Source organism: Asterias rubens, chromosome 3, assembly GCF_902459465.1.
Source record: "Asterias rubens chromosome 3, eAstRub1.3, whole genome shotgun sequence".
Taxonomy (NCBI): Eukaryota; Metazoa; Echinodermata; class Asteroidea; order Forcipulatida; family Asteriidae; genus Asterias; species Asterias rubens.
The window spans coordinates 8,848,891-8,868,036 of NC_047064.1; the positions used below are offsets into that span (position 1 = coordinate 8,848,891).

The window sequence follows — 19,146 nt, forward strand, 5'->3', positions numbered from 1 at the left end:
TGGTGACGAGTAATGGGGAGAGGTTGATGGTTTAAAACATTTTGAGAAACGGCTCTCTCTGAAGTGCCATAGTTTTCGAGAAAGAAGTAATTTTCCACGACTTTGATTTCAAGACCTCAGATTTAGAACTTGAGTTCTCGAAATCAACCATTTTAACGCACACAACTTCGTGTGACAAGGGTTATTTTTCTTTCATTATTATCTCGCAACTTCGATGACCGATTGATCTCAAATTTTCACATGTTTGTTATTTTATGCATATGTTGAGATACACCGACTGTAAAAGCTAGTCTTTGACAAATACCAATAGTGTCCACTGCCTTTAAGCACACATCGGTGTTTGGATATAAATCTAATTTCAAAAGGATCCAACAAAACTGAGCCTTCGAAAAATAGTTTTAATTCTGACTATGCTAGGGGGAAAGGCCTACAACACAGGTTGGAACTAACAAATACGAAATAATTTGTTGGAGAAAGAAAAAGGGTAAAAAGTGGTTTCCAAAAATCTGATCCATAAAATTGCTAACCATGAGAAACTTTTACTTAAAGTCTTTCCAAAACTCTGGATTGATATTGATATTAATAATAAGAGAAAGAAGAAGAACCATTTTTATAAAGCGCAATATGAATAAAAATTCATCAAAGCACTTGAAAGAAAAATATAAAGCATTACGAAAACAAAAACTTTAGGTATAACTCCCAATTTAAGCCCTCTTACAAATATATAGAAAGTTAGGCCAGACCAGCTGTTTTCTCAATGAAACCATTAAAAATACTACAAACACCTAAAGGATCTGAAAAAGTACTGCAAAACTAGTTATTAAAGGGATGCTGCAGTGAATTAAAATAAAACAGTTAATTTTGCTGTCATTTATTTCTGATATATGTGTTGAACATCAATAAACTGTGTTTTGGTTTTTCCCTGACATATCTCACTTGCGTAATAAGCGAATAAGTCATGCCCCCCCCCCCCTTTTGTGGATTGTTACCGCCCCCCTACCATCGACGTCACGTCGGGATTTCAAACATATTGTCGGCAAAAAGAGTCTGGTCCCTAACTACCTGCGCCTAGGTACCAGGCCACACAGTGCACAGGTCTCTATATGCACACAGCCAAGGCCTGACGGCTCGGGTTCCTGACATGACGTCACGTTTATGCTCCCTTTTAGGGGCGGGGTGGGTTCCCCTAATCTCTTGAAAACATTTTTAAAATACTTGCGCATTTAACAAAAATTAATAAAAAATATTTCAGGTTTAAAAAGTCATGTTTAATCGTTTAAACTATTAAAAAAAAAAACTGCAGCCACCCTTTAAACATTACAAATTTCAAAGCCAAAAAGATTAAAATGCATAAATACTTTAAAAAAAAAAATACCACAGACAGTTTACACAGTCTTGATATGTCAGTTCATAATGCAATAAGACAAAGAGCACAATATTGATAAGTAATTTTTTTGATTGAAATGAAATTGTATGATTAAGATTTTAACTTTTATAATTTTCTGATTTTAGCTGATCCTCAGGGTCGATGGATGACTGGTAACTGCTATGATGTACAAGCATTCATCTGCAAAATAAGAGCTGGTAATGTAAAAAAAAATTATATTGTTCACCGTGCACTATAATATGCAGAAGACTTCAAACTGTTAGTAGTATTTGTTTAATTGTTCTTAAAGTACTATTTTGATTTGTACATTAATTACAAGACAAACTAAAATGAGTAGCCTAAATGCCAACGTTGTCTAAATGTACAACAAAGATATTATAATCAATCATTCAATCAGAGAGCATTTATATAGCGCCAAACAACCAAAGTTGTTCAAAGGTGCTCTAGACAGTTGGATGAAATTCTCTCAAGTTGGATGAAAATCTCTCAAAACTCACTTTTATCAGATGTAATTTGTGGAATTTTGTAGTTCCATTGGTCTTGCTCTTTCCAGCGCTTTGATCTTGATGTAAAGGCACTTTATAAATATTTAGTTGTATGTATGTATGAATATGTTTGAAATTACGACGCACTGGTTGAAATAAAAAGACTCAAAGTTGAAGTGAAACAAATAATGTACATCAATACAAATAAAAAAATTAAAAAACCTCATAACCAATTCCAGACAGACAAAAGCAAAAGTGTTTTGTTTGTTTAAATAATGAATAGTTCAGTTAAATAAAGTTTAAAATGAGCAAAACAACTTAAGTGTAGAGAGATTTGAACCTGAGAAATGCAAGTTAATGTACTGGTAGTTACTAACTGATCCATGCAGAGTATTTTTGTCCATCTAAAGCCCGGTTCATACTTCTTGAGAATGCGAATGCGAAGCGAATGTTGATGTGACAAAAATTGGCAACGAAATTCACAGCAGTTCAGCTCCCCTCAACTCACTTGCGAATACCGCTGCAAAAGGATAGTTGTGACGTCAAATTCACGTCAAATACGCTTCGCATTCGCAGGAAGTATGAACCGGGCTTAAATTGTTTTTATTTTGTTTTCCTCTTGTAGGTGACAAGGTTTGGCCCATTGATTCAAACACTGGTAAGTCATTAAACGTCTTGTCAGTGCAAAAAAATCTCCTAAAATAGCACTAGCCATACGCACCAGGTTGAAATATGCTAAAATGTATATTCTTGCTTAAAAATTTCCTGGATGTTCACACAAAACAAGTTTGTGACAAGATACAACGTTTTTGCACAAAGAATTTTAGTGTGAGATTGACAAACAACACATTTTTTTACTGATGCAACGCTTACATTGTGTGAATTTTGAAAAGCAAAAATCATTTCCATCTTTCCTCTAGTTTTTTAATAAGTCTGTATGCTGGTTACTTTTTTTCCAAATCAGAAGATTAGGCCTACACTTTAAAGCATCGAAAAGTGTTTTCTAGGTTATATTTCACCCATATTTATATTGTGGCAATCTAAATAAGAAATGACAGGTCTAATTTATGCTATTTTCTTGAAAATCTGATCGACTTCATTGGCCTGAGATGCTGTTAAAGTAACGTTTAAAACTGTTTGATTATTGATAATTATCAACCCTGAAAAGTGCAAGCATGATTTACTTTAGTCTGATTTTTTTAAATTAAAATCTACACCATAGGTTAGCTCCCTACTCGGTAAAATGTTCCCACTCTTTTCCAAAGATCAAATATCATGCCTGAATTTGGTAAGGTGTACGCCAACACCATGTTTTGATTATCTGCTTTCTGCTTTCTCCAGAAGACGATAAAAAATGTTGAGTATAAACCTACGTTTCTTTTCAGAACCACCCCATACTCAGTTAGAGATTATCATTATGTGTTACCCCAAACCTAACTATAACGTATTTCCACAATGCAAAGTTTCAAATCCTACTCCTGCACGAATTTGTCAATGTACTATTTCCGAATTTGTGTTTTTCCTTTAATGTAAATGATTTTCCTGACAGGCGTCGGCCATTGTCAACCTGGATGGAACCTCTTCCAAGGCAACTGCTATTTCATCGATTCAAAGTACATCGATTATGCAACAGCCAAGAAGAACTGTGAAGACAAAAACACCAAGCTTACCAGTATCCTAAATGTGGATGAGCAGTCTTACCTTTCAAGTAAGTGTTCAAATTTATCGAGGGGTGTCAGAACCTTCTAGTCTCTGTCTGATATTGAAACATTTTTTATGTCAATATTTATATTTGTATAAACCACAAGGGAAACTGACTGGGTAAGTTTTTGAAATGATTTTGGGGTTGAACAAAGAATTGACTAGAGTGGGATTCGAACCAACGACCTCCGGATTAACATGCCGGCGCTCTATTCTGACTGGCACCCCCGAACAAAGATATTGACAAAATAGGGACACCGCCAATATAGGGCTAGATAGCTCAGTTGGTAGAGCGCCGGCACGTTAATCCGGAGGTCGTTGGTTCGAATCCCACTCTAGTCAATTCTTTGTTCAACCCCAAAATCATATATATATTTGGTAACACCATGTGTGTATCTACTTGCCAGGTAGAGTTTGTTCTTAGTCTTTATTTATTCTGCTATCGGATGTTCGGGAGACTTCTCAGTTCTGAAAAGAACTGTTCTGCTTTTCTAACTACTACCCGGGCAGAAGATTAGCTGGGACTACTACTTTATCTTATAGGATCGTAATTAACTGCACTACCGCGGAGTCAGTTCTTGAATTGGTCTCAACGTTTTGACTAGCGTGCTCTAGTCATCAACATTGTTATGTCCATCAAATCAAAAGTAATTATATTAATCAAGTGGTTTAATAGTTTTCCAGTTACTTTATGATTTAAACATTTTGTTTGTGCATCAAATACAAATCAAATTAGGAAAGGACAAAGATATTGACAAAATAGGGAGACCATCAACACACGTCTCAGTTGCTATAGAGTGCCGGCACGTCAATCCTGAGGTCATTGGGTCAAACTCCACTCTAGCAAAGTTTTCTTTGTTCAACCCCAAATAAAATCAAAAGAATTTAGCTGCAAAATAATTCAACACAATCTCAAATAATATTGGTTTCACCATGTATGGATTCAGGAATGTATTTCTGTATTTTTTTAAAACTACAGTGAGGACGTACATGTTTCAGGCATACCTGTGGATCGGGCTGAATGACAAAGTCAAACAAGGAGACTTTGTTTGGGAAGATGGCTCCCCAGTAAGTATCCATGGGTTTTCAATCAGGAATTTGATTTCCCCTGATTTAGTAATTTTTCATAATCCCCGTTTGTCTTCAGGTTTTCTTTAATTTGACTTCACTGGGAAGAAACACATATAGCCCATGCTGTGATCGAGCGTCTAGATTTCACTTTGTGGTGGTGTAAAGTGTCTGAAAACTTCTTCTGATTAACTGACCCCCGTTTCAGACAGGCTCGCCAGAGTTGCTTTTTTGGAGGTAACCACAATGTTTGCAGACATTTACACATTTGTGTGGGGTTTTTTTTTCTCTAGTATGGTGGGTTTACCAACTGGGCCCCTGGCCAGCCAGATCACTACAACAACAATGAGAAATGTGTTCATTTTCGTTATGGTGAACTTCAAGAAGGAATGTGGAATGATCTCCCGTGCGGCAACAAGCAAGCTGGCTACATTTGCAAAACTAAAGCAGGTACCAAAACATTCAAGTATTCTGTTTTAATCACAGATGGGTGCACTGGGGCGCGTTCATAGAGCTATATATATTGATTACAGCGCTAACTTGCTCTGCGTTTTGAAGCCACCCTGGGCGCAGACATGTTTGATGTGTTGCGTGAATTCGGAATTTTAAGAGAACACACATTGCTGCAATTATTTAACATTCGGCGTGTGCGCTTATGTGCGCTTACGTATGCAACTGTCCACTCGCATACGTTTGAAAACCGTAACTTTGACTTGATTGCCGTACTAAAAAAAGTAAACGCGCCTTTTAATCATGACGCACATGACGCTCGCAGTTTGTGCTGATCAGCAGATTGTGCGTTCACATTTACTGCATTTTTTGCTTCGATGGCACATAAAAAAGGAACAAACGCACTATCATGCCAATAGCCGTACAAATTGGCATACCAAATTTCAAGCTTTTGTATTGGTTTGTACATAAACATGGATGTGCCAACACGGCTTCAAAACCTTAGTGCGTGTAACGGGGTGTTAGCGCTCTAGTCAATATATATTAAACTCTTAAAAACAATAATTATATAAATATATACATCTGGATTGGAAAACAGCTCTATGGGTGCGTTCCACTCATGCAAGCGTTGCCAATGTTTGTGCACGTTTGCCAACAATTTTCAAGTGGAACAAGTTGTGCACTACTGCCACGGTTGGCGAATGTTGTCAACTTTACCCGAAGTTACTTCTGAGGTGTTGGCGAGTGGTTTCTAAAAAAGCGGACAAGCATAAGGTTTTATTTTGTTGTCACAAACATAATTAAAGTGTATAGCCGGTGTTTGATAATGCAGATTTGAAATAACAAAGTTCATTAGTTGATATCATGATGTGTAGAAGAGGATAAACATCATACAGCAAAAATAATATTTAAAAAGAAATCTACATATGGTGTTGCCATCCTTATTTCAAGGCGCTGCTAAATTGACATCGCGCAATGAGCACCAATCGTTCCAAAGATAAACAACATTTTCACGAGAAGTTGTGACTCATTTATGTGGATGGAACGCACCCAAGATAAGTGTGCTGAGCTCAAAATTGAGTCACAGGGGGACTATTAATAATAAAATAATAATCAATTTTTATATGGCACTTTATCACAGCCCAAAGAGCGTATCAAAGTGCTTCTGACCTTATTACCCCTGGTTACTGGCCAATATATTTCATTCCTTAAACCATCTCAGCTCCCTGGGGATTATACAGTTGGTGCTGCGAGTTATTGCGCTCCAAGCTAATCATTAACATTATGAGTTTTATACATGGCAGAAAAAGCATACAACTAACTTCATTTTGAAATATATGGCACACTTGTAAAGTTTTTGGTTCTGAAGTTATAACATTTTGAAAATAAAGTCATGTCTTAATCTGAAAATTAACCGTAATGGAAAAACAACCTGTTCAAATGAAAAACATCGAATATTGTCAAGGAAACAAAGTACACAATTGAAACAAAAGGGTACGAAAAAACCTGCCAAAAAGTTTCTGTTTGAGAAATATTCAATTAAAGACCCTTTTAAAAGAAGCAAGAAAGTGCATTCAACCAAAAATTGATTAAACTTTTGTTAGATGAATTTGCTCCGCCCACCCACAGATTCATATTTTCCTGACACCCTGGCCATATTGTTTCTTTTTTTTGTACTATAGACTGTGAATCTCTCCTTGTGACTACAGATGATATTTATAATTATCGCTACCATCCATCTGTTGCTAATGTAGACAGAATTGAGTTTGAAGTCAAGGTAACAACATTGAGTAACTTGCATTATGCATTAGTTTTCATTATTATTATTAATTTTAATTTCGTGGGAGTGTCGTGGCCGAGCGGTTAAGAGCACTGAATTCAAACTCTGGTGTTTCTGATCAGCAGAGTGTGGGTTTGAATCCCCAGCCGTGACACTTGTGTCCTTAAGCAAGACACACAACCATTGCTTCGTCCTTCGGATGGAACGTAAAGCCGTTGGTCCCATGTGTTGTGTAAACACATGTAAAAGAACCCAGTGCACTTATCGAAAAGAGGAGGGGTTCGCCCCGGTGTTGCTGGCTGGACTGGCAGCATATTGCGCCACAGCACCTTATAAACCATTACATAGTGCTTAAGGATTAGGTCTTATATCTCAAAATTCGCCCCACTCCTTGCAGTAATAATACCTGGCGCTTTGTATCCTTTGGCAAAAGGCGCGTTATAAATACAGTTAATATTATTATTATTATTATTATTACCCATACACCGATGTGTGTTAGCACTGTATACTCAGTACTTCCCGAGTCCTGTGAAAAAATATCACAGGCATGTTACTCGGGTGGGAATCGAACCCACGACCCTTGCAGTTCTAGAGCAGTGTCTTACCAACTAGACTACCGAGGTTGCCCGGCAGCTAGAGGCAGTTCAAATCCTATGTTTTGGGAGCGGGTACCACAACGATTTAAGAGATGTTAAATTTTCATCAGGGATAAAGAATATTAGTTTAGTTTTTATTTTATTTTTTTATTATTGATTCTGATTATCATTCTCTCCCAGTAAATTCTTTAGAAATCAGTGAATTTTAATAGGACTTTTATATAAGAATCAACCATCTGGAGGCTTCCTAAAAGCTCTTAGTGATTCTTGAACCTGATTATTGAATGAAAACCTGGTGAGGTTCTTTAAATTTGTTTGAAAATTTACTTTGAATAATAAATATCTTTCAATTCTGTTGACATAGTTGAGAATTAATGTATTGACCCCTTGCATGCATGTCTTACGTGGGGCCTCTGCCACTCTCAATATTTTGGTGGTCAATAGGTTTACGTGTAAACACCCCGTCGCCTAAAATGTGCACTTCCCTAAATAACGCACAGTGACATTGCCCACCAGTGTGGCGGTTCCAAGATTATTCGATGATGACGTCAGGTGAATTAGTTCAATACTTACTCATTACACAAATGAGTTAACAAAATTCTCAGGGCTTGTTCAAATAAAAACAATATTGACCCCTTGCACGAACGTCACATGCGGCGAATGTGCCACGCTAACCATTTTGGTTGGCAACAGGTTTAGGTGTAAACGTTGCGTCAAGAAAATGCGCACTTCACTGAATAACGCACAATGACATTGCCCATGGTGCATGCAAGATTATTCTGATGATGACGGCGGGTGAATTGGGTCAATAGGCTGATTTTGACTCTAGTCTTGTTAACAATTTATTGTCCGGTAAAAGACTTGAGCTGCAAGCCCTTTGGTTTGGTGAACTTTCCCCCCCAATTCGAGCCCTAGTATATCCGAATAATGATGGACACCTATTTTAAATACTTTAGGATTTAATTATGGGTAATTCCATATAACTTGCCTTTAAACAAAATTGTTTCGCTTTTTGATTCCAGTTTGATTCCTTTGCCATTTTAAAGCATTCTTAATTCCTTTATTTGTTTAACTCCTTAAGGCATCCCGTAACGTATACATTCTCCTTAGTACAACATCCGACGAAGTCCCAGAGCAGTTGCTCTACGAAGTCGTCATCGGCGACAAGCAGAACACTTTCTCTTCAATCCGCCGATGTAAACTTTGCAAGGACAAAGTCAAGAAAGCTACCAGCGCCTTCCTAAATAATCAAGAGTTCCGCGCTTTCTGGATCACGTACGACCTGAACACGGGAGTCATTGCAGTGGGCAAGAAACATGAGTTGGCGTTCATGACATGGACTGATCCTAATCCACTGGATGTTAAATACGTCGGATACTCCACAGGAGCTGGCTCCCATGGAGAGTTTAAATTTTGTAATTTATGTGAGTATGATTTTACATGTTTTATCTAGACGTTTGTAGGGTTTGAGGTTGTTATTGTGTATGAAAAAGCCACTAGCGCCATGTGGCAGTTTTTAAATATCAACAGCTCTCCATTGCTTGTTACTAGTAAGGTTTATGCTAATAACTATTTTGAGTAATTACCAATAGTGTCCACTGCCTTTAACAAGAAAAAGTAGGAGGATTAACGTCTCCTAAATTGTACATTTTTTCCTTAAAGGGAAGGTACACGTTTGGTAATTGTGAAAAACCAGTCTTCTCATTTGGTGTATTCCAACATAAGCAAAAAATAACAAGCCTGTGAAAATTTGAGCTAAATTGGTCATCGAAGTTGTGAGAAAATTGTGGGTGCTTTCAGATAGGAATAAAAGACTTCTGGCTAGAAGTCTTTTATTATTTTAGTGAGAAATTACCTCTTTCTCAAAATCTATGGTACTTCAGAGGGAGCCGTTTCTTACAATGTTTAATACTATCAGCAGTTCTCCAACGCTCATTACCAAGTCAGTTATTAAGTTAATGTTTCTTTTGAGTACTAATTACCAAATGTGTACCTTCCCTTTAACAATTTTGCAAACATTTTAACAAGTTTACTTATAATTATAATTGGCAACTGTTTTCTTGTTTGATAGATGCTGGAGTGGTCTCAACAGCTAAACCGCCTCAAACCCGTACGTATTGACTTATCTTCAGACTTCAAGCTGATGAATAAATAGTTGTGTTAAATATGGGCAATGAGAAAAAAATAGAATGTGAGAGGTTGAGAAGCCTGTAATGTAATTGTAAAGCGCTATTACATAAAAAACTGCATAGTATTACGTTACCTTTTTTTCAGGATAAGATCTGTGCATAATACATCATGAAGAACTATCTGATTGTATATAGGATTTGGGGCATTGCATGGTGAAGTATCATTATATATTTTGTTTGCATCATGTGTAGCTACTTGCCAGGTAGAGTTTCCTGACGATGACTAGAGAAAGCAAGTCGAAACGTTGAGACCAATTCAAGAACTGACTCCGCGGTAGTGCAGTTTTACGATCCTATAAGCTGAAGTAGTTAACCCGCCAATTTTCTATACCTTTCGCCCGGGCAGTAGATAAAGGCAGGAACGTTCTTTTCAACTGAGATGTCTCCTGGACATCCGATTAATCTACTCCGCGATAGTAGAATAAAGATAAGACAGTTCTCTAAGAACAAACTCTACCTGGCTAAGTAGATACACACATGGTGCTACCGCAAACCAAATATCTAATTTTAATCTTTAATTGTTCATTTGGCTTTCAGCTCCCTTTAACCAACGTTGTGGTTCTGGTTGGGAGTATGATCCCACATCCAATCAGTGCTACCTCTTCAGGCCAGGGGAATTCAAGACATGGGCGGAATCAAGAGAGCAGTGCAGACTGGGAGGCGGTGATCTCGTCAGTATTACTGACCTGTCAGAGCAGACTTACATCAATGGTGAGTAGCCCACCTAACCTCTTCTTAGTTCTCATCTCCAAAGTTTACACTTAATCCAGAACGCTGGTTTTAGATCCATCATTTTATCCAGCTCTGCTACTTTAGATCACAGAAGTCACACAAAAACACAAAGCAAAAACCCAGGCATTCAGAGAAAAACCGGAAATGACCACAGTGAATGCCCACGTCTGATCCTCTTGTGTGTTAATACTTGTTTGTGGAATCCACTTTGCTGGATCTGATCCACCAATCTTTCAACCCTCCTCAATAGGTGGATTAAAATTGCAGGATCTTGAACTACACAGTAGCACTTGCACACCTGCCGAAACTATTTACAACACAGTAGCTGCTGCACATTAGCACTTGCACACCTGCCAAAACTATTAACAACAAAGTAGCTGCTTCATGGTAGCACTTGCAAACCTGCCAAAACTATTACCAACAAAGTAGCTGCTGCACAGTAGCACTTGCACACTGCCAAAACTATTTACAACAAAGTAGCTACTGTACAGTAGCACTTGCGCACCTGCCAAAACTATTTACAACAAAGTAGCTGCTGAACAGCAGCACTTGCACACCTGCCAAAACTATTAACAACAAAGTATCTGCTGCATAAGTAGCACTTGCACACCTGCCAAAACTATTTCCAACAAAGTAGCTGCACCACAGTAGCACTTGCACACCTGCCAAAACTATTTACAACAAAGTAGCTGCTGCACAGTAGCACTTGCACACCTGCCAAAACTATTTCCAACAAAGTAGCTGCACCACAGTAGCACTTGCACACCTGCCAAAACTATTTCCAACAAAGTAGCTGCTGCACAGTAGCACTTGCACACCTGCCAAAACTATTTCCAACAAAGTAGCTGCTGCACAGTAGCACTTGCACACCTGCCAAAACTATTAAGAACAAAGTATTTGCTGCACAGTAGCACTTGCACACTGCCAAAACTATCTACAATAAAGTAGCTGCTTCACGGTAGCACTTGCTCACCGAACAAAGTAGCTGCTGCACAAAAACTATTGGTCTTTTAATTGGTTTATTTTGGGTTATACAATAACCAATTCAAATTGTAGTTTTCCTTATGTGTATATTAATAGTTGGGGTTAACACTCCTTTTTGAGTTGTGTTGGTTCAAAAAAGAACCAGAGTTGTCAACCATCATTTTGTTTTTAGAACCGACACTACCCCAAAGAGATTTATACACATGGCGATACCTACAAACCTCACAAAATTATACTCCCAAAGGCAAAGTTTCAAATCCTAATTATTGTAGTATATTTATATAGGTATCTGCACAATACAAATAAATGTCCGTATTATTAGTAATCAAAAGCCTGAAGTTTCATGATTAGCAGATTCTTTTTCAGGCGCTAAAAACTAAGGTTTGGAATTACAGCACGTCTTTTACTTTCATTTTTTTTCTTGACAGCACGATTATCTTTACAAACTGTGCCTGTGGTTTGGATCGGTGCCAATGATGTTCTTCAAGAGGGAGGATGGGAGTGGAGTGACGGGTCACCGTTTAAATTTATCAACTGGTATCCTGGTAAGAAAGTTCTTAAGTGTATATCAATTTTCGCCTCGTTTAAAAAACAAACTGCTTTAAATTTTTTGAGGTACAATTACCTAAAAGAAAAATGAAAATGTGTCAAAAACTAAGTGTTTCATGCATATGTATGTTTGTTTCCTTAAATGTTTTTTTTTCCATAAATTTTTAAAATAATACAATTTGTGACAAAAACTTAACATTTCAAAAATTTGATGTGGAGTGGTGTACATTTCTTTTGTTTAATTGTTACTGGCAGCAGATTTTGTTTGGATCTATGTGGTTTGACAACATGTTATTATTTGTATGCAATTAGAAATTAGAGGCAGTGTATACTTTTGATTAGTGTCAAAGACCAGGTGTGGATTTAAAAAAGAGTTGGGCTAGGAGATATTAAAGACAATGGACACTATTGGTAAATGTCAAAGACCAGTCTTCTCACTTTGAGCTCGATTGGTCGTCGGAGTTGCGAGATAACTATGAAAGAAAAAACACCCTTGTCACACGAAGTTATGTGCTTTCAGATGCTTGATTTCGAGACCCCAAATTCTACACTTGAGGTCTCGAAATCAAATTCGTGAAAAAATACTTCTTTCTCAAAAACTAAGTCACTTCAGAGGGAGCCGTTTCTCTCAATGTTTTATACTATCAACCTCTCCCCATTACTCATTACCTAGTGAGGTTTTTGCTGATAATTATTTTGAGTAATTATCAATAGTGTCCACTGCCTTTAAAAAACGTATGGCTATAGTCCTAAGTTAGGACGAGTAACCCATCCTAACTCGAGACAAGACTAGTCTTAAGTAATTGTGAAATCCACCCCAGTTTCCCCACTTCGTGTGTCTCAACATTATTCATGAAATGAATAAACCAGTGAAATATTGGGCTCAATTGGTCAGCAAAGTTGCAAGAAAACAATAAAGCACCCTTTTTCACAGAAAGGCTTAATTCCTGAAGCTTTCTCAGATCCAAATTGTTACTTCAAAGGGTGTCATTTCTAACAATGTTTATGGTACCAAGAAAATTTTTATGGTAATTCATTCTTTGAGTAACTACTATCTCGTAATAACGTGTTTTTACATTCTGTGCATAAGTGCCGACTCACCAATGGTTTCTTTTTTTTGCTATTGACAAACTTTAACAGGTTGAATTGTATGCATACATAATTATCTCAGCTAAAGTTTATATTGAGCATACAATAAGTTAGTCTGAATAATTGTTATGTTCAGGTGAACCTAACAATGTTGGAACCTCTGGTGAACACTGTGCAGAACTCCATCTTGCAACTGGAACATGGAATGATGTCATGTGTACAAACACAATGGGATATATCTGTAAAAAGGACGGTAAGCTCAAATACTGCAGTTATTTTTCACTACTTTTCAGACCCTGCTCCCCGTTACTCTCCCCTGACCATCCTAACCAAGCTCAGGCCTCAAAATTTACCCACGGCCCCCACCGCAATTGCAGTGGTGCTCTAGGCTTTTACTGTGTTGCCCCTTTGCAAAGTCCCATTACAAATTGAAATCTTCCCAAGAGTGTGCCTTTTACCAGTGGAAAATTGATGTGTCCCATCAAGAGCAAAGTTCAAGGCCTGCAAGGTGGAGTTTATCAACCTCCCAAAGTTCAAGGCCTGCAAGGTGGAGTTTATCAACCTCCCAAAGTTCAAGGCCTGCATGGTGGAGTTTATCAACCTCCCAAAGTTCAAGGCCTGCAAGGTGGAGTTTATCAACCTCCCACAGTTCCCCAGAAATCCTTTGTTTCCGTCACCACATAAATCTCACTATGCAGGAGTGTGAAACCACCATAACATTTTGGTGAAGTGCAAGTTTTGGCTGTAATTCAAGGAATTGTTTCTCTGTCACCTCCTTTTAAGGGAATTGCTATTCCCGTAAACTACCATGACCAGCCTCAGTGAATTTCACCCTTATGTCAGGGAATGCTCTCTGTACAAACTTCGCTATAGCGAAGACCTCTTTAAGTCTGTAAAAAAAAAGTTTCAGTTTTCAATATGGGAGGAATATTCTAGTAGAGAATTATTCCAGGGGAAACCCACGCAATTAGGTAGGGACTGAACATTTCCAATCCAAGTACATGTGGTGCCCTCGTTCCGGGGTCCTAAAGGTGGAAGGCAAAGGAAAAAACCACTGCGATACAATATAGGGGCAGAGTTAATGGCTAGTCTGCTGGTTACGCCATGGTTGAATCTCTGTTCACAGCCCACTACAGGGCCGCAGTGCACTGGAGGAGCATGTGTATAGGGGCCAGTTAAATCACTTATATGATGTTGACTTACTACAAATAAACTTTGTGTCTTCCTCCTACCCACAGGTTACCTTGTGTCACACTATTCAGTTTATCCCAGCATGTTCCTAGATGGAGTTACTGATCAAGTCACAGTAACCAACGTCTATCCCGATGAATGTGCCAAACGATGCATCGCCATGACATTATCGTCTTGCATGTCATTCAACTTTGACATCTCCAAGAAAAAGTGTTCATTCTTAGCGACTAATAAAGACCTCATCGGTGGTTTGAGTGCTTCGGTGAGCATGGACTATTATCAGATAAGTAAGTTGGCTATCAGTGTAATTTTTCATATTAATGTTAATATTTGTGCGTAATTCTGGTGATATAAACATGAAGGTCCCTCATTCGCATGGCCTTGCACTACAGCCCCAGGTTGGACTCCTCCGCAAACAAACACCACTACTACTATAACAGTAGTGGGCTTCTTAAATATAGCGCTCAAATTGCTCATCACTCAGTGATGCTCGTGGTGCTCCAACATTATTTCACCTGGCTACTGGGACATTTATTTCATTCCTAGACCATCTCAGCTCCCTTGTGAGTGTAAAGCTTGTGCTGCCAAATATGTAGCACACCAAGCTAAATCTCTCTGCCCTCACACTCACAGGTACCCATTTACCCATTTACTAACTTTTGCTTTTGTATTTACTTCACATCTCTATTAACTTTTGCTTCTCTTGTGTTTTCATCTCTAAGCGCATAGGGACTTCTCTGTGATTGTGATATGCGCTCTATAGAAATGGTTCATTATTATTATTATTATTATTATTATTATTATTGATGAACAGATTCAATTGGTTCTTGCTCAAGAAAACAATTAAGTGTCATGACTGAGATTCAAAACCACACTCTGACAACTCTAGAGCTTCAGTCCACAGCAAACTTGACTTCTTGACAATAGCGGTATTGCCATTGGATCCAATGGGGATCCATATAGTAAACTGCCCTCTGTGTCATTTTACCGCCAACGTTATGTAAAACTAGCAGGCCGAAAGAGGTCGCTAAAGACAAGGTAACTTAACTGGGCTGTAAAAAGTCCAATTTGAGGTATGGCGGACGTTATAGGAGTGTTCTGTTTGGTTTGGGTGTATACACACAAATTTACCGAATAGTGTTGTAGCATTGTGTCCGTCATATCTCTAAAAGGCTTATGGGAACAGCTCCGCGCTGTAAACCTACCATAACCACGCTGTAAAGTGCTAAGCAAACGTCGAGGAGTATAAGTCCAGGTGGGCATGCTCGATAGAATTACACCAAAGCCATTCACGGTGACTTTCCGCACTGCAGCGGAAGAACAAAGTCCTATGGGAACACAGCTTAAGACACAGGCACTGGTTATACCTCATCAATAGTACTCTTTTGTACCTTATCTCAGGAAATGACGCACCACCGCCAACCATTCCAGCCACCCTTGCCCCTAACTTCCGCTGTCCGGCAGCTTGGCAAGGCTACACGGACTTCTGCTACCAGACACAACCATTGGAAGCTTCATGGACCGATGCCAGAGCGTCATGTCGTAAACAAGGCTCTGACCTCATCTCTATCATGGACTCCAACGAGAATGCGTTCATGGTGTCTCTTATTGAACAAAGTAAGTTCTTTTATGATCTAAGTGGGTAGAGACAGTGTATTTGTGGTATTTTGCAGTGAGAAAAGTGAATGTTTAATGGTATGGGCTTTGGGAACCTGTGGATGGAGCCACCAGCCCCGCCAAATCTTGTTGGGCCTCCACCCCTGTTCAATGGCGTGGCTCTCATTGCATGGTAGATGTTCCAGCTGGAGTTAACAACATTGAGCGGAAGGGGATGGTGTGTTTATTGTCAATAATGGCCAAAACGTTGAACTTCAGTTAATATTCTATAAGTTTGACAATTTTCAGAATTTGGTCATTTATTTCTTACTGATCTCAGGTATTGGTTGTCGGCAAGGCTGGAAGAGTTTTGGTGACTACTGCTACTTCATCAATACTAAACAAATGACTTATTACGATGCAGAGCAGACATGTGAGGATATGGGGTCAAGACTCACCAGTATACATTCATATGAGGAACAGGCTTTCCTTACAGGTAAGTTGGGGTGTCATTACTGGTCGACCATCAAACTCAAGATCTTGGCATGATTTCATGGAACACAAAATCTGTGGGCCCTTCCAGGGGTTTGGCCCCAATTTCATGAAGCTGTTAAGCAGGAAAAACAACGCTTAGCAATTAGTTTTTGCTCAGCAACCAAATGTTTTATTTATTTTGGTTTTCCCAATATACACTGATGTGTGTTGGCACTGTATACTCAGTACTTTCCCAACTTCTGTGAAGAAGAAAAAACACAGGCGTATGCTCGGGAGGGATTCAAACCCATGACCTTTGCCATTCTAGAGAAGTGTCTTACCAACTACCCCTGATGCAAATTTCAATCTATTGAAAAAATGTTGCAGTGATAATTTGATCATATTATGGACACATCTAGTGTACTTGTTTTTACAAAAGGCAACCCGCCCCAAAACAGGTCACAAGCACAATAGCACCCTCAATAGAGTGCTCTTTCCCATTCTGAAAACTGTTGCAGTGCAATCTTAAATTTTCATTCATAAATACCTCAGAGAGTTTCGCTTTTCCTATTGCTGGAGAGCGCGTCTTGTGGGTGTGTATAAACCTTTGTTTATGACCAGTAAAAAGTGTTGAAACATGGGCGTGACACGTGAGCTTGTACCTGTGCTTATAAGACAGTTTCTTCATTCCTATTGGTCGAGAGCAACAGCTGAAACAGTTGTGCCACATCACGCTATACGCGCGACGTGCACAGCATTCCCTTATAAGGAGTTGTTTACCCGAGGGCCTTACCATTTCATAGCTGGAGGGGTGTTGTGTTGAAAGAAATCATTAAACAGTTACAATTTTTGCATTTATTTTACTTTTTGACCAAAAAGTGTTGATGTTTTTTTACCGAAAAGGTATTTATGAATTGGAATCAAAGTGTGTTGAATCGGTTTTCAACTAGTGGTTTAAACCCGCCGAGGCCTGGTTCTTGATAATTTACCTCGACTTCGTCTCGTTAAAATTATCAAGAACCAGGCCTCATTGGGTTTAAACCACTAGTTGAAAACCTCTTCACCACACATTGATTCCCTTATTTAACAACTACTTTTTGAAGACACATAAGTGACTGGTCAGCGCATGAAAGAGTTAAGAGGAATATAATATGGAAGTCTTATACAGTGCTCGTATCAACCAACAATGTACTCAAGGCGCTTAAAGGTCTACATTTATACAGAAAGATTATACATTTATATAGAAAGGTTTATTGAAGTGATGTATTCTTAGACCCAATTAGGTATAGCACCTTCTAAGGGTTTATATGGGTAAACAATATAAATTCCCACCTTAAGCTCCTAAGTTATTTTCATCAAAACATTTTACAATGTTTTTTTCTTGTGAGCCCCTTACCAAGTGTGGCTTTTGGTCTTGTTTGTGGTGAACTTGCGTTTAAAAGTTACCTTTGTTATGAAGAATACAAAAAGATTGATTGCTAAGAAATTCTGTGGAATTGGACCCTGGTCATCTCTAAAAATATAAGAAATTATTACCCCAAAACAGGTTTAGAATTACCCTAAAAATAGGTATATAAATTGTTCGCAACTAAACTAAGTACATAAGTATTTTATTATATTATTTTAGGTGAGGTGACTGCTGTTGGGACTCATCTGTGGCTGGGCTTACATGACATCAAGATTGAGAATAAATTTGCCTGGGTTGATCAGACACCGGTAAGCGAGAAATACTGGTACACAGTCCTAACATTTATGCATTAAAGACTAGTTTCTGCAGTGCATAATCTGTTTCTCATATTGTTTATTCCACGCGTTATTCTTTTTGGGTGAACATATTCTGCTCCAGATTTTGTGCAGTATCTCAAAAATTCTATCACCGTTTGAAATGCAAAATTTGGCTCAGCACATTTTCGTGACTACTAGTTATTACTTTTCCAGCCTAAATGTATGCAATATGTACAATTTGTGACGGCATCCTGCTCATTTGTTAAGCAAAAAATTGTCTGCTTAAGAGATTCTGTGAAATTGGGCCTGAACCACAACAGCATGATTGTGGAAGTGTCGTAGCCAAGTGGTTAAGAGCACCGAATTCAAACTTTGGTGTTTCTGATCAGCAGAGTGTGGGTTCGAATCCCCAGCCGTGACACTTGTGTCCTTAAGCAAGAAGTTAACCATTGCTTCGTCCTTCCAAAGTGACGCTAAGCCTTTGGTCCCATGTGTTTTGTAGCGCATGTAAAAGAACCTAGTGCACTTATCGAAAAGAGTAGGGGTTCGCCCCGGTGTTCCTGGTCCAATCGGCAGCAAATTGCGCCACGGCACCTTGTAAAGCATTACATGGTGCTATCAGAATTAGGTCTCATAATTCAAACGTAGTCCCACATCAGGCAGGAAATACTGTATGTCAGAGCGCAGCGCAATGTAAGAAGCGAAAATTAGTAATTAAAATTTGTCTCAAAATTCTTATTTTTATATGACACCTGTAGATGGACTTTGAGAATTGGAAACCAGGACAGCCTGACAATTGGCAGAATGAGGATTGTGCACATCTATTGTTCATTTCAACAGAGGCGGGTCAGTGGAATGACCTGCCTTGCTCATCAAAGGCTGGATACATCTGCAAACTAAGAGCTGGTCAGTAAAAGCCTTTTTTTTTACCCTTTTTTATGCACACACAATATTTTTGTATGACACACAAGGCCTGAAGGCCACTTCAAGGTGTGGGCTACAATTATTTTTGTCCAGAGGCCGTTGCCACCTACTCCTAGGGCTGAAACAGGGTTACCCCTTTTACAGTCCATACGGATGTAGGCTTGGGTATCAGTCAGTCCGAAGCCTGGCCGGTAGAGCCGAAAGCACTACCTCCCCAATTTTATGT

At 38.7% G+C, this 19,146-nt stretch overlaps 1 protein-coding gene across 1 annotated transcript in view; it reads left to right on the forward strand.

The window, feature by feature from the left end:
• Positions 1-19,146, forward strand: part of LOC117288044 (macrophage mannose receptor 1-like) — a 70,937-nt gene that overhangs the window by 15,878 nt on the left and 35,913 nt on the right. Inside the window, exons 11-26 of the mRNA XM_033768726.1 lie at positions 1,513-1,584; positions 2,498-2,530; positions 3,422-3,580; positions 4,553-4,641; positions 4,935-5,091; positions 6,774-6,868; positions 8,549-8,891; positions 9,539-9,577; positions 10,194-10,367; positions 11,801-11,917; positions 13,147-13,263; positions 14,249-14,488; positions 15,603-15,818; positions 16,138-16,293; positions 17,899-17,987; positions 18,755-18,902. Of these exons, the coding sequence (XP_033624617.1) occupies positions 1,513-1,584; positions 2,498-2,530; positions 3,422-3,580; positions 4,553-4,641; positions 4,935-5,091; positions 6,774-6,868; positions 8,549-8,891; positions 9,539-9,577; positions 10,194-10,367; positions 11,801-11,917; positions 13,147-13,263; positions 14,249-14,488; positions 15,603-15,818; positions 16,138-16,293; positions 17,899-17,987; positions 18,755-18,902 (2,244 nt within the window). The remainder of the gene's footprint in view (positions 1-1,512; positions 1,585-2,497; positions 2,531-3,421; positions 3,581-4,552; positions 4,642-4,934; positions 5,092-6,773; positions 6,869-8,548; positions 8,892-9,538; positions 9,578-10,193; positions 10,368-11,800; positions 11,918-13,146; positions 13,264-14,248; positions 14,489-15,602; positions 15,819-16,137; positions 16,294-17,898; positions 17,988-18,754; positions 18,903-19,146) is intronic.